Source organism: Rhinolophus ferrumequinum, chromosome X, assembly GCF_004115265.2.
Source record: "Rhinolophus ferrumequinum isolate MPI-CBG mRhiFer1 chromosome X, mRhiFer1_v1.p, whole genome shotgun sequence".
Classification (NCBI taxonomy): Eukaryota; Metazoa; Chordata; class Mammalia; order Chiroptera; family Rhinolophidae; genus Rhinolophus; species Rhinolophus ferrumequinum.
This window is the reverse complement of record NC_046284.1, coordinates 92024300-92039130: the sequence shown is the minus strand read 5'-3', so window position 1 is coordinate 92039130 and position 14831 is coordinate 92024300. Positions and strand designations below refer to the sequence as shown.

Below are 14831 nucleotides of genomic sequence, written 5' to 3'. Positions count from 1 at the left end.
ATTTGACAGAGCAATTCCACTCCTAGCTATCTACCCAAGAGAAAAACATATGTCCACACAAAAACGTGCACATGAATGTCCATAGCAGGATTATTTATAATAGCCAAAAGGTGAAAAACACCCAAATGGCTCACCAACTGATGAACGCATCAACAAATGTGGTGTATCCACATAATGGAATATTATTGGGACTTAAAAAGGAATGAAGTACTGATACATCTACAACATGGATGAACCTTCATAGCATTATACTCAGAGAAAGAAACCAGTCACAAAAGACCACATATTGTATAATTCCATTTGATGGTAGGTAAGAGCTAAAGTATACAGGGGTTTCTTTTTGGGGTGATGAAAATGTTCAAAAATTTATTGTGATGATGGTGAACAACTCTGTGAATATACTAAAAACCACTGAATTGTACACTTCAAATGGGTGAATTGTATGGTATGTGAATTATATCACAATAAAGCTGTTACCAAAAATAAAAGGCATTCTATTAACCTGCTAAAACATCCCAAATCAAAATATTAGAGTCTTATACTTAGGAATACACCTTGGAAAAAAACCCCAGTCTCTGCTCATACTAGATGACAAGCAGTAAGTACTGAAGAGCAGGCGCTCAGATGGATCACATATTCCCAGGTGTGAAGCCCAATGCTGCCACTTCCTATTGCCACTTTGCCTAGGGCAAGTTACTGATCTCCCTTTTCCTCATCTGTAAAATGGGGAGGGAGTGACTGCCTCAAAGAGAAGGGTTGTAGCCAAGGTTAAATTAGAAAAATATCAAACATTTAACACCTTGTTCAGCATATAATGAGCACTCAAGCCATGGAATTTGAGAACCAAAAAGAAAAAAAAAAAAGAATTCCTAAAGTTGTCCCTCAAAACTTTAACTTTATACTTATTATTTGAATTTCTTACATGTTACCTTATCACTAAAACTAAAATAGGAGCCGTGAACCTATAACTGTTCTAAAAATAAGGTTTATTAATTTAAAAAAATAAAACAGGATAAATATTTTTAAAAACTTCCTTAAGATTTCTTTATTTTCTCTACCTGTACTGCTCTATTCCTTTTTCTAAACGAGGAAACAGGCCTAAAAAGATTAAATGAGTTACCCAAGAAGACCAACAAGTCATTCCAGCCTCACATCCTTTGTGAAGATTTCCCCAACTTCGTTCACCTAGGTGCTCATAGTTTATGGACTGCTCACTAAACACACTCCGTCAGCAGCTCCTGAGTACTTACCAGGTGTCAGTTACTGAGTTATGCTGAGGATACCACGTGAACAAGTCAGATGTGACCCTGGCCTTAACAGGACTTCAGGTCTAATTAGATTAGATTTGAACTGTTTGTCAGCTTCTCCCATTGACAGAGAGCTCCTTTAGGCTAGATAACTCAAATATTTGGTGAATAATTAATATTAATGGAAATTAAAGTAACAACAGCTTTTAGACATTTTGCATAGTTCATGTTCTTCATGCCTCACAACACCCCTGCAAGGTATATACTATTACCCTCATTTTACAGATAAAGGAATTGAGGCTCAGAGAGGTCAACTAATTTGCCCAGGGCCACACAGCTAAAAATGAATGCATAAATGAACAAATGAATAAATGTTAACACCACTAAGAATTTTATGCATGGGGTAGAAAAGAATGTTCATTTCACCATATCATTTATGTAATAGAGCCTGTGTTTAAGCACTAAGAAAGTACACATTTGGAAACTGTTGAAACTTATCTACATAGCTGCCAAAAGTAATCTGAGTATCCGAGAGACATTCTCGAAATAAAAAATACTTGTGCTGCACTTTACAATCACTAATCCATGCAAATGGCTTGTGAAGTAGTAGTTATCATTCCTTCTATAAATAAGGAGGAAAATGACCATGTTGTGCCCAAAGGTCACCAGATCAGATCTTAGGTGGCTGCCTTACAAGCTACAAAGCAATGTTGACCCATATTTTTGGGAAAAGTACATACCAAGCATAAGGAGAAAGGCCAAAAATCTATGAGGTTTCCTAAAAACACATATTAAAGTCTATAAAACAGCATGGTATAATGGTAATCAGCACATGATAGTGGGATAGAGACCTCTGAAATTGAATTAATAACATCAAGAGTGTTTTAATAAAACATTAAAATCTATATATCATTAAATGGTAGCACTTCCATCCTATATTAAAATACACAAGAATACTCTAAACTTAGGGTTAAAATTAAAAGCCTGACGAGCAAACAAAACAGAAATAGACTTAGAGATATAGAGAAAAAAAACTGATGGCTGTGCTAGATGGGTGGTGGGGATGGGGGAGAAGGTGAAGGGATCAGAAAGTACAAATTGGTAGTCACAATATAGTCACAGGGATGTGAAATACAGTATGGGGGATATAATCAATACTGTTGTAAAGATTATGTAGGGTGCCAGATGGGTACTGGACTAATTAGGGAGACCACTTCACGGTCTGTGTAGAGGCCTGACCACTGTGCTGTACACCTGAAGCTGAAGTAGAATAATATTGAATGTCAACTGTAATTAAATATGTAATTTAATATGTATTATATATATATTTAATTATAATCACAGGATGTAAAGTACAACACAGGGAATAGAGTCAATGGTATTGTAACAGCTGTATGGGCGGTTATCACTGTGTGAGGGGGGTAAATGTCTAACATATTAAAATAATGGTAAGCAAAAAAAAGTGCATTTAAAAAAAAACCAAAAAGACTGAAAAAAAAAGAATGTGCAACAGCCCAGTAATAGAACACAAGATGCTGAAATTAAATAATATTCACTTAGATATGAAAAATTGGCGTAAGTGCAATAAAGTAATAAATTCTTGTGGTGAATGGATGTAGAAAGTAAAAAAAGCCAATGAACAAATTTAGTTGGAGAGAGGGAAGAGGAGTGTGAAAGGGGAGGAGTACTACATTTATCCAACTGGGACCAAAAACCTTGAGACGAGGAAGAATTCCTTTCCCTATCTGAGAAGAATTTAAGAAAATAACAATGGTTTGACAAATATCAAGAACTTAAAAAGTATCTAAAATTTTCTTTGTCATTTCATTAAAGGTTTCCATTTAATTGAAAGTTATGCACCAAGTTTAGGAATCAAAAATACCTAATCTTAGGAAAAGCAAATGGTTTTACCTAAAAGCCAGCCATCAGAATCTGTAAAACATAATTATAGTGAAAAAATATCTACTCTTTTTTTCTACCCTAAATACTCGTATGTTGGTGCTGAGAAAGATTCAGAGAGAGAGTATATCACCAACATCCACAGAATGAAGCCTTGCTTTTCAGTCACACCATGAACTGAGCATTAAACATCATATTCATTTTGATAGATGCTTTAAATGTCTCTCTGTTATAGACAAACCTTTTCTTGGTCCTCAATCAGAGTGTGTTGGCATTTTACATTATTGATTCCCCCTCACTTTGGAACTTCTGTGATGCCCAGCTATCCTGATTCTTCTAACTCTGCGAGTTATACTCCAAACCACAATCCCCCAGTTCAGTCAACCCCCAAGAACTCATTCACTCATACTTTCACTTCCACACAGATAATTCCAAAATCTTCACTGTCATTCCAAACCTCTCATCCAAACTCCAGTCTGGCATTTCCAGCAATGTCTACTTAGAAATGGCTTTAGAAATTCAAAGAATTTAGAAATTCAATTCAAAGCCAAAGTACCAATCCATACCATGAAATACTGGGCAGCAGTTTAAGAGGAGACAGAGTAGGACACATAAATGGATATGGAAAGGTCATCAGATATACCATTTTTCAATCAAAAATGAATATTTTAGTATAGTGTACATATATGATCCCATTTTGCTTTTTAAACAAAACACTTTCAAAAAGATATATAAGAACTTGAAAATGGTTACCTCTGGAGAATGGGGCTATGGATGGCGGGAGAATGGAGAGAGACTCATTATTTACTTTGTACCATCTATATTTTAAAGTTATTTTTACAATTTATTTAATAAAAACCTTTGATACAGAGAAAGTAATAGAAAAATAGTCAAACTAGCTTCAGAAACAAAATCTTTCTGTTACAGAAAGTCAGAGACTCTCCCTATACTGACTTGGGCTCTATGACCAATCATACCACAGTACCATTAATGGCCACCAGGGTAATTACATTTTACTCAGTTGAAACAGACGATACCAAGAGACTGGGTAGCCCCAAGACAGAAAGAATGGAGAGAAGGTCTTACAGCACCTTGAACCCTGTAGCATAAATCCAGAATCATAGTTGGTGGTTTTAGAATCTGCACTGTCAGTTGCAACTAAAAAATAAAACCGAAAATGTGAGAGCTTGCACACCCCATCAGTTTGTTGGCTGGAGTCAGGTACCTGCTCTGCGTACCCACTCTGCAGCAGTAATTCAGTCACTTGATTATTTAGGTGTGCAGTGCTGGCAGACAGCTGAGACACTCACCACTCAGCAGCTGTGGTTCAGTACATGGTTTTCAGTCAGAGAGAACAATTTCAGTATTTTTATAACAGGATACAGGAATAACTACCCTGTGGAAACCACCCCACACCATTCGTAACAAACACCTGTCTCTGAAACCTCATTACTTCTGGTTTGGCAAGTTAGGAGTAATTAATCAACTATTCTCTCTCAGGGCAGGGGAATTGGAAGGAAAAACATGGCGGGTAAAAGGGGTAGAGTAAGTTCCAAAACAAATTATATTTTGGATGGGTGGCCAAGATTCCATATTTCCATTGCTAAAGAATGCATAGACTTACCAGTAACAAACACTGATAATTCATTAGAGAGAAAGACAAAAAAAATCAATGAAACAATGAATGGTAGTATGGAACCTCCACTACAGAGATAAGAATTTAACTAGAAAGTCGAAAAATTAAAATTTGCAGGAAATAAACTCTGAAAATGAAGACATGTGCCTTACTTTAAGAACCTCAATGCAGCATGAAATAAATGGACTTTAGAACCAGCTGGTATTCCATGTAATCTTGGGCAAGTTAGTCACCCATCTCTGAATCGAAGTGTTTTCTGTAAAATGGGTACTAGTAGAGGAGATAATACATGTAAAATGCCTAATATGAAAAGGCAAACATGTCAATTCCCCTTATGAAGTAGGCGTTAAGTTGTAAAAGATTTTTTTCTTTTAAACATTGTTACATTAAAGTTCCTTTAAACAGTACTGCCACATTTAAAATGTGAAAACATTTACAAAAATGCAGTAATTCAAGAACAATCTCAAAGAGTAAGATATACTTGCTTCTTTAATTTATTGAGTAGAGCTACCAACTGGAGATGGTGAAAGAATTTTCAATTTAAAGGAAATATCCAGGTACACAATTTAAAGAACATTAGAGATATAGTTTGTCAGGTGAAACCGTTGGAGATACAAGGCGAAAATGGAGGGGAGTGAGCTGCATAAGTCAAGGACATAGAAGCATGTCACAGTCATGGAAGGTAAGGGAGTCACTGGAAGTGTTTATGAAGACAATGTGCAAACCACATTTCCAGAAACTCCAAGTCCTAAGGCAGTCTGTAAAAAGCGGACATGAGGAGACTCAGAGAAGGTGGTGCAAATGCAGAAAAGCAACTACGTAGTTCAGTTCCCTCCAAAATGGTCCCAGAATCGAACTCCATCACCAGGAATCAACACTGCCTACCTACTCCCAATAAGGCCGGCCATGTGTAGGAACCCACATTCCGTGTTTGAGAGGTTTTTCCTTGTGGAACTTCAGTTTAACCCCCATGGCTTGGATCTTTCTGGGCCACCAGCAGGTTAGCTGGTGATTGTGTCTTTCACCTTGTTATATGATCATTACTCGATTAAGCACTTCTTTGGAATAGCTACTCATTTCTGGACAATTCCAGTTTCCTTTAAGGTCACACTTGGTTTTTTCCTAACATTAAAAAACTAGTTTACTTACAACATCCAAATAGAATTTCCAGGACAGATGTTCCAACATAATGTAATATTTGCCCTTGTGGTACTAGAAAACCAAATCAGTGGGCCAATTCATATATGTGAAAGCCATAGTAATTAGTACAAATAGTAAAGCTGAATTTTTCTTAACGTTAAATTATATACTTACATATTATTAATCCAGTATTTACATAAAGGCTGCATTTAACTCAATTCTCTGGTAAACAGTGTTATTGGAATCACAAGTATGGAATTTAAAGTATATAAGTAACTTACCTATACTCTTAATAGAGTGTATGTGCAAACACAAGCCATACTAAACCAATAAATTTCTTACTGTTAAATTGAGTCACTCTAATGGACAGCCATCATCATCTGTTACTGAAGCAATCCTTGTTCTGTGTTGCTCCAAACATCACACAATCACCATGTTATCATTAGATGAATGTCATGAATCAATGTGAATCTTAAGAGAACCAAGAAATCAAAGCCAAACACAGGCTGAAACAAAATTCTTATACAATAAGGCTCAGAAACACAGCACAGAGAAAATAAAATCCATGTTTTGGTCTTTTGGCTTCAATACTTCCCCCCCACAATGTTCATGCTACTTTTTAAAAGTTGTAAGCCCGTGAAAAGCCAGTCCCCAAATATTGCGTATCGTATATAAACCAATGACTTTCATAGCTGCACATCAGAGTCATTTAGAGAATTAAAAAAAAAAAATACCAATGACCAGGACACACTCCCAGAGATTCTGATTTCATTGCTCTGACACAGGGACTTAGCAATTGATCTTTTTTGAAAGCTCCCCTAGTAATTTTAATATGCAGCCAGGTGGAGAACCACTACTTTAAACTAATACAGACTTTTGGGACAATAATTTCTCTGAGGTTGATAAACATGCTTTTTGCCTTTTAATGAGATTTTATTAAAACTACTCAAATCATTCCACAGCTAATGAGTGATTTTTACATTGTACACACTGTGTTAAGCAATGGAGAAAGGTGTGCAAGATATGTTCCCTGCCCTCAAGAAGCTCCCTATTAGCTAGGTAGAGAGACCCATAAATAAGTAACTGTAATTAAATATGATAAGTGCTCTTGAAGTGTAAGCAAATACAGCATGCCTCACAAATACAGCATGCCTTACATGTCATCCTTGAGCTGGGGTCATGCTGCAGCATTCCAATTTTAGTATATGTCCTACCAAAGCAGGAAAGTCAGAAGTTACAGGTTACTAAATACTCGGACAAATATTCAGCCTAGACAAGGTGAAAACAGTGTGCATTTTGCTATTCTCTGTCACAGAAACTGCTGTACCATGGAAGTAGGCATTTCTATGTTTTAATTTGGATGAATCATCTTAAAATTTCCTTTGGGTGATATTACTGATTATACACTTACCTAAAAACTATACATTTGCAAAAGACACAGGGAATGACCATGACAAAAATTAGCCAATTACCTATATTTATTTGCATAACACTTTTCCTTTCCAGTAATTGCTACATTTAAGACAAGAAGTTTTGGGACAATGATAAGGTCCCATCTTTGGAGATTTGTTTCAGTTGCTTGAAAGATGTTATACAGGAAAATGCTATGGAAATAATAGGCATCCAAAGGAGCTTTTTTTGGTAAGACTTTCAAAAATAAACACGGGGGAACGAATTTAAATTTTTTTAAAGAGATGACATCCTTTCAATATTCATAATGAATCAGGCATAGGAGTCTCTCGAAGACAGTGGATGAGCAAGTGGGTAGATAAGTAGTGAGGTAGGGGAGTGAGTAGGTGGTCAACTGGTCTTGAAAAGTGAAATCCATTTTAAAGAATCTCAGTGAAAATTTAAACTTATTAAGACCTAGGGGTCAAAACCAACTTGTGATACTAATTTGGCATAAAAGAAAATCACAATTCCAGAGAACTTGGATAGAAGTCAACAAAAAGGTTTTCAGTACAAATGAACATCTTCAAGGCCTTTCTGTTTAAATCCAGAGTTGAACAAATTCTAAGTTAAAATGTATGCTGTCAAGGTTCCTGTAAGAAAATCGCAAGTGAATTTCAATTTCCAGATCAATATATGCTGAGACAATTTACCGGAGAAACCTTCAACCTTTACACAGGGTGAGGAACACTATCATTACATGCTTTCCCACAAAGGCTACCTTGAATTTCATTATTTCATGGAATGACATAAATGGCACTGACCAAGTCAGATTTTGTAGGATATGAATGAGATTTCACATTCACATTAGTTAAGGTATCCATAGAGCACCTATCACCTCAAAATTAGCTTGCTCTCCCTCCTTATGCAGCTCTGAGGCAACAGAAGAGATGAATTTACTTCGATCAGAGGTGTTTCCTGAGAATATTGTATCAGTTATAAGTCAGCAGAATATTGGTTGTGCTAATGCGATGCTGACCACTTCTTTTCGATATTCAAAGAGATCACATCGTCACTCTTCCAGACCTTAAGGAATCAGAACTAGTAACTAACATTGATTCAATGATGGCTATATTCCATCACCACAATATAATTAACATTTTAATCTCACAAATTCCAATTATGACTTTGCTGGCTCATTTAAATAAAATATAACTAAGACATAACAAACATCATTCACCCATACAGACACAATCATTGGGGGCTTAGCACCTAATTCACCTTCACTGGGTGCTAAGAATAAAGAAACCAAAGGGATTTTTTTTTGTTACGTATTTGTCTGTCTAGAACTGTGCTATTCACATATGACTACTGAGCACTTGAAATGTGGCTAGTCCATCTAAGGAACTAAATTTTATTTAATTTAAATTTAAATTTAGAAAGATACTTGAATCCATTATTGGAAAACTTTTAGGTATGTTTGGAACAACTTGGGTATGTGAATCTACTTTTGCAAATGCAAATTTTATGAAACCTAAATACAGATCAAGTATTTCCTATGAAAATGTAGCGTAGTGTCAGAATTGAGATGTGTTGTTAGTGTAAAATACACATTGGATTTCAGAGACTGAGTATGACAGGCTGTAAAATATCTTAATAATTTGGATCTATTGGGTTAAATAAAATATTTTATTAAAATTAATTGCATCTATTTGTTTTTAATATTTTTAATATGGCTATTAGAAAATTTACATATGCCAAATTTACATATATAAAATTACATGTGGTTCACATTATATATCATTTGGACAGCGCTGCTCTAGAGCACTTCCACAATTACTTCACCAGGGGCACATTTGGATATTCTTATAGTAGACAGGCTGGTCATGTAACAAACAATAGGGACAAGGAGTAACATGTCCTCCTATCAACTGGGTCTGAGGAAAGTGTGCAGCAAGCTCTACCCACAATTTCACCATGTGAGGAAACACTGTAATACCTCAACATGGAAGGGAAAAAATGAGTTATCAGCACTTAAATTGAAATCCAGCCCTGCAGACAACTTAAAAGAGAGCCAACTGCTCTAAGATCTTCGTTTCATTTCCCAACTACAGACCTTAAAATAGACAATAAAGCACCGCTTCCAAAAAGAGGTGAAATATTTCAATGGTAGCTATCTAGTAATCCTTAAAAAATAAGCAAGAATTGCTCTTAAATTTTATCTCAACTTCAAAACCCACAGAATACACGTTGAACTACGAAATCAACTTCAGATTGCCAGCATTTCCCAAACGAGCAAATTAGCAGGATTGTGCACTTGGAATACTGTTTGACAAGAATGAAAAGGAAACTATTCAAAACAGATTTAAGGAATGGACAATTAGATGAGGAACTGCAGATTTAATTCTCAATCAGCACTGTGATTAATCTGATTCCCTGCTTTTCCCTAGTGTAATTATACAACACAGATGAAAGGATGAGCATTTGGACTGTCAGTTCTATATTCTAGACCAGCCCGGTGACTCAAAGCAGACGGCTCTACCACGCTAACCACCATCCCAACAACAGTCGAGGGAAGCCTTGAACACTGATTTAACAGTCATTGCATAACGAGGCATTAAAAATTCGGATCCCCCCAACTCTTTCCACGTTCGTCTATACCAGGTGAGGAATTTGCTGAAACTGAACGTACCCTGTCTCAAATGACCCCCTCCGATCCGGGCATGGGGTGAACACAAAGACATCTATCTAATATCCTGCACAATAGACACACACCCCACAATTAAAAACCCTGGACGTTCTCTTTCTTTCCACGCAAGCAAAGGAAATGCAAGCTGCTTTTTTTTGTCAATGGTCTGTGCTACACACAAGGTAACAATAATCCCAACTGTTCCCAGGAAGCAACTATAAAATCGGTTCGGCCACGTCCCTGTGCAACCGTCAGATAAAATGCAGACAGCAGATTTCAGCCGGCCCCACGCCTCAAGGGGTGGCCGACCTCGGCTCGTTCACCTCCACGGATCGCTGGGAACTCCCCAGACCCCCGCCCGGCAGGAGGTCCAGGTACACGTCTATAAATGCTTGGGGGTGAGGAAGACCAGGGCGGTGGAGGTGAGGGAGGGCAGGGGGCAGGCCCGGAGCGGGTGCGGGTACGGGAGAACCCGGGCATCACTGAAATGCATTTTCCCACATTCCCGCTCCCTCGCGTGAAGACTCACTTGCCGATCACCTCGCACAGCTCGTACACATCCTCGAACAGCACGTCGTCGTCGGCCATGGTCCGGAGGGGACAGCGGCCGCAGCGTGGAGGGCTCCAAAAACGCGGGTGGGGGCGCCAAAGAGCTCAGTGCCCGGCCCCTGGCTCGCCTCCTCCCCTCAGGACTCGCGAGCCCCCGGTACTGAGGACGCTCGAGTGGGGCGCGAGGCCCAGAGACTGCGGCGCCTTCCTCTGCGGGCGACTGCCCCGGCGCGGGCGGCCGGGCCGGGGCGCGGGAGCGAGGGCGGCCCGGGCCCGGCGCCGCCCGCCCGCCCGCTGCTCCTCGCGCTGCTCGGGCCGCGCTGCCCGGCGTGCGAATCTTCTGGGACCGCGCGGCCCGGCTCTCCGCTCGTCAGCCCGCGCGGGCCGCGAGGTCGCGACCGCTCCCTCTGTTGAGGCTGGCTCGGGCACGGCGCGGGGCAGCTCGGGCTACAGAAGGGGCCGCGGCAGGACCATAGAGGGAGGATCGCCGCGGAGGGAGGTGGCGGCGGCAGATCGGCGCTGGGGACCAGGAGGCGGCGGCAGAGACGCTCCCTCCTCCTTCTACTCCTCCCGCTGCCGCCGCCGCCACCGCCGCCGCCGCCGCCGCCCGCCTGGGAATGGGAGGGGGCTTCGCGGGACTGGCTCTCCTTGCAGGCGGGAGCCGTGGCCGCCGCCTTCAGCTCCTCCTCCTCCGCCTCAGCAGCCGACCAGCTCGCCTACCCCGCGCACCCGCCCGGCGCACACACGCCCTCCTCCCGCTACAGCCGCGCTGCCTCTCCACCCACAGGCCCCGCCCACTCCAGCCCGTCGGGGGGCGGTGGCCCAAGGAAAGGGAACAGGGATGAGTGGCGCATGCGCGCGCCGCCGGTCACGTCACGGCGAACGGGCGGGTGCCGCGGTTCTAAAAGGGGCGGGGGTTGGCCCACGGGGCGCGCGGGTGGCAGCTGCTTAGGCGGTGGCTGGTCCGGGTCGTCACCTCCGCGACCAAGCCGCGGAAGGGGCCAGGACAAAAGGTCCACGACCGAACGCATGTTGTTGGCTGTCTGCGGCGAGAGGCTCAGAATCCCAGTCGCTCTAACCCCCTTCTTTGTAACCACAGGAAGCCTTTCCCGGTTTTTGTGGGAAAGGGTCCTAATGAATGGGAAAACAAGAGGTGGAGAGGTTGTCACTCTTCTAGACTGTGCCAGGCGGCGAATGCTTTTAATGCCACTCTGTCGTTCTTTAATGAAAAGGAGGGCTGGATAAGGGGGGTCGTCCACCTACAAGTACCGGACCAAACAAAAACTGTCCACGAAGGTGTGCAACAACAAATGGCAATTTATAGGGACAGCTTCTCCCGCATTCTGCCCAAACTTAACAAATATCTACCCAGCTCCTGCCCCCTCTCGAGACAGCCTAGAGAGAGGTCAGGAAGGCAGGAACAAACAGGCTTTAAGCCCCTTTGTATATTGCTCCCCACCTCCCGTCAAGCCCACAGGACCTACTCTGCTCCCTACACTCCCTATAAATGTTAGACAATTCAGGATAAAAAATCAACTAGAGGGAGTGGATGCACAGGGTCAACCAGGGAGTGCGGTTCTGGGTGTTGCCGCTGTGCTAGATTGTATTCAATATGAAGATTTCTGTTCCACTGAGCATGTGCGGAATGAGCCAACGCCATCAGACAGGTATATGGCTCAGTTGAGGACCAATAAAAAAAAGTCTTTGTTCCTCTGCACAGCAGAAGTGCCCAATTAGTTCATAAGTCGGCTTCTAGAAATCATCTGGTAAAATTCTTAGTGCGGTAATTTAAAAAAAGAAAAAGAAAACATAGTATTTACCAAAGTGTGTGGGGTGGGTGGAGACCCACAGCCTATTTTCTCTTCAGAAACGTTTTATGTACATCCTTGACCACTCCCTCCAGAGGCTGAGAGATTTGCCACTGTTAAGGATTTGAGTACTAAACCTTTTTTTAAAAAAAATGCAAATCAGAGGAGAAAATATAATTGTATGAGGAGACTTTCCTCCTTTCCCAATGTGCTTGTGCATTCTCTAGAGAAGGGAGCTTTAGAGCCTGAGAATTGCTTCTGTTGAGGGTCCCACATTTCATTTGGTGCACACTATCCTCTCCCTTAGTTACATTTAAAATGTAGATATTCCTGTACTAAATATTGAAATCCCTTAAATGGTTGGAGCTGACACTGTAAGTGCTCCACTCAAATTCCTTCCTATCCGTTTTTTTACCTTTCTCTGTGCCCCTCCCCCAGCTGCAGCATGTTTTTGCTTCCAAAGCCCATGCCTGTGACTTCAGAGGACTTCCCACAAGCTACTGGAATCACTTTGCCTACATGGAAGTGCCTGGGAGTTTAGGTCTGCCCCATCTGGCTGTTAGTGCAGGAATGTGAAAGCCCAGCTCCCTTCCCTAGGAGAGGGGACAACTCTGAGAGGTTACTTACATCCTGAGCTTCCCTGTGGGATCAGGTTGCAGCTACCCTCCGCAGGACTTTGCCTAGCTCCCTCCCCTTCCCTTTCCTACCTCTTTCATTCCCTAATAGGTTTCTCCTGGGAGTACTTCCTTAATAAATCATTTGCTCATGAATCCCCTTATCAGGATCTGCTTTGGAGGAACCCAACCTAAGTCAGTGGTGTTTCTCAAAGTGACAACTGCATCCATGTCATCTGGGATCATATGAAAAACGTTAAAACTTTTTGATTCCTGGGCCCTGCCCAAGACTTACTGAATCTAAATCTCCTGGAGGATAACACAGGGATCTATATTTTTAAAAGCTCCCTTAGTGACTCTTGTACACCTAAAAATTAAGAACCACTGCCCTAACACTGGCCTCTGAATAAGCTCACTGACAAGAAAAAAGGAGCCAGGGCTGACTTCATCACTAGGGTGGAGAAACCATAACAAATGCAAAAGAACACTTCAGGGAGCAGAAGAGGATATGAATACAAATGTGTTTCCTTCTGTAAACCTCTGTCTAAAGATTCATTTTACCCTTCTTCCTTTAATATCAGTGAACAAGTCACTGGAAACTTTTGTTTGACAGTAGAAACAAGATTGCCTTTGGACACAGCACAGTGCCTGTATACACTGAACATGTTGTAACTCAAAATGAAATCAAAAGGTATCCATTCATTGAGCCACTTAAGATCACAAGTGCTCATTGGCCTCCTGGGGACTCAACACTGTGCTATGTGCTAATGGAGACTGCAATAGTCAGGATTCTTTTGGTTACAAGTAACAGAAAACTTAAACCAGCTTAAACAGTACAGAGAATCCTTGGCTTACGTAACTGAAAAGTTGAGATGTATAATAGCTTCATGTGAGGCTTGATCTAGGACTCAGATGATGTCACTGAAAATCCACTTTCTCCCAGTCTCATCATTGTGCATTCTGTGGTACTGCCTTCATCCTTAGGTTCCGCAAGGTGGCCCCCAAAGCTCCATGCTCTCCCCTTGAAGTAGCAAAATAACTGCTACTGTTCCAGACTTCACCTTCTTATATATCAGCATCCAGGAAAAGAGGAGTCTTGTCCAGTAGATCTTGCCCATGTTCTAGGATTTATTGTCTCTTGCTTGCCTTGTATTAAGGCACATGACCATCCCTGAACCAATCTCTGTAGCCACGGAATGAGTCACTGAATCATTTAACCAATCAGGCCCCACCCTCAAGCTGGGCATGAGAATCAATCTCATGGCTGAGAATGTAGGGATGGGAAAAGTCCCCAAAGGAAAGTCAGGACACTTTTTGATAGGAGAAGGGCAGAATGAATAATGGGAAGGCTCCCTGTTCTCCTAGATACCCAAGCGCTGGCATTGGCTTTTTCTTAGCACTCTACTTTCTCCATGTTCAGCTAGTAATTAGACTCTGTCAATTTTTCTTTCAAAATTTCTTTTGGATTGTGCCTTTCTTTTCCACTTCTTCAGTCTCCACCCCAATCAACTCCACCCTCAACCCGTACTTAGATGTTGCCTCACTTTACTCACTGGGCTCCTGCCTCCAACTCCTTGTCCCATCTTGCTCACCATGGAGAGGCCCAATTCAGGTCTATGAAAGAGAATTCTCAGCATCTAGAACAGTGCTTGGTATGTAGTAGGTATTCAAAAGGCATTTGTTGAATGATGAATGAATGAATGACTTCATAGCCCTTATCACTTCCTGGAATTCTCTTTTATTTGTTTTGTTTATAGCCTTTCTCCTTCAACTCTTGAATCTAGAAAGTGTCTGGAACATAGTAAGTACTCCGTATGTGTTTGTTAAATAAATAAATAGTTGTATGTTTCTTGATTTGGA

At 41.2% G+C, this 14831-nt stretch overlaps 1 protein-coding gene across 14 annotated transcripts in view; it reads right to left on the bottom strand.

Annotated features, from left to right (window-relative positions):
• The window catches only part of CASK (calcium/calmodulin dependent serine protein kinase), a 392568-nt gene extending 381800 nt beyond the window's left edge, over window positions 1-10768 (bottom strand). For 10 of the 14 annotated variants that reach the window (XM_033104205.1, XM_033104214.1, XM_033104254.1 and 7 more), the window contains exon 1: window positions 10530-10730. In XM_033104205.1, the coding sequence (XP_032960096.1) occupies window positions 10530-10588 (59 nt within the window). In that variant the 5' untranslated portion in view covers window positions 10589-10730. Of the gene's footprint in view, window positions 1-10529 lie in introns of all 14 variants that reach the window. The other 4 variants (XM_033104288.1, XM_033104234.1, XM_033104282.1 and 1 more) reach the window with 4 other exon arrangements.
• Between the last annotated feature and the right edge of the window lie 4063 nt (window positions 10769-14831).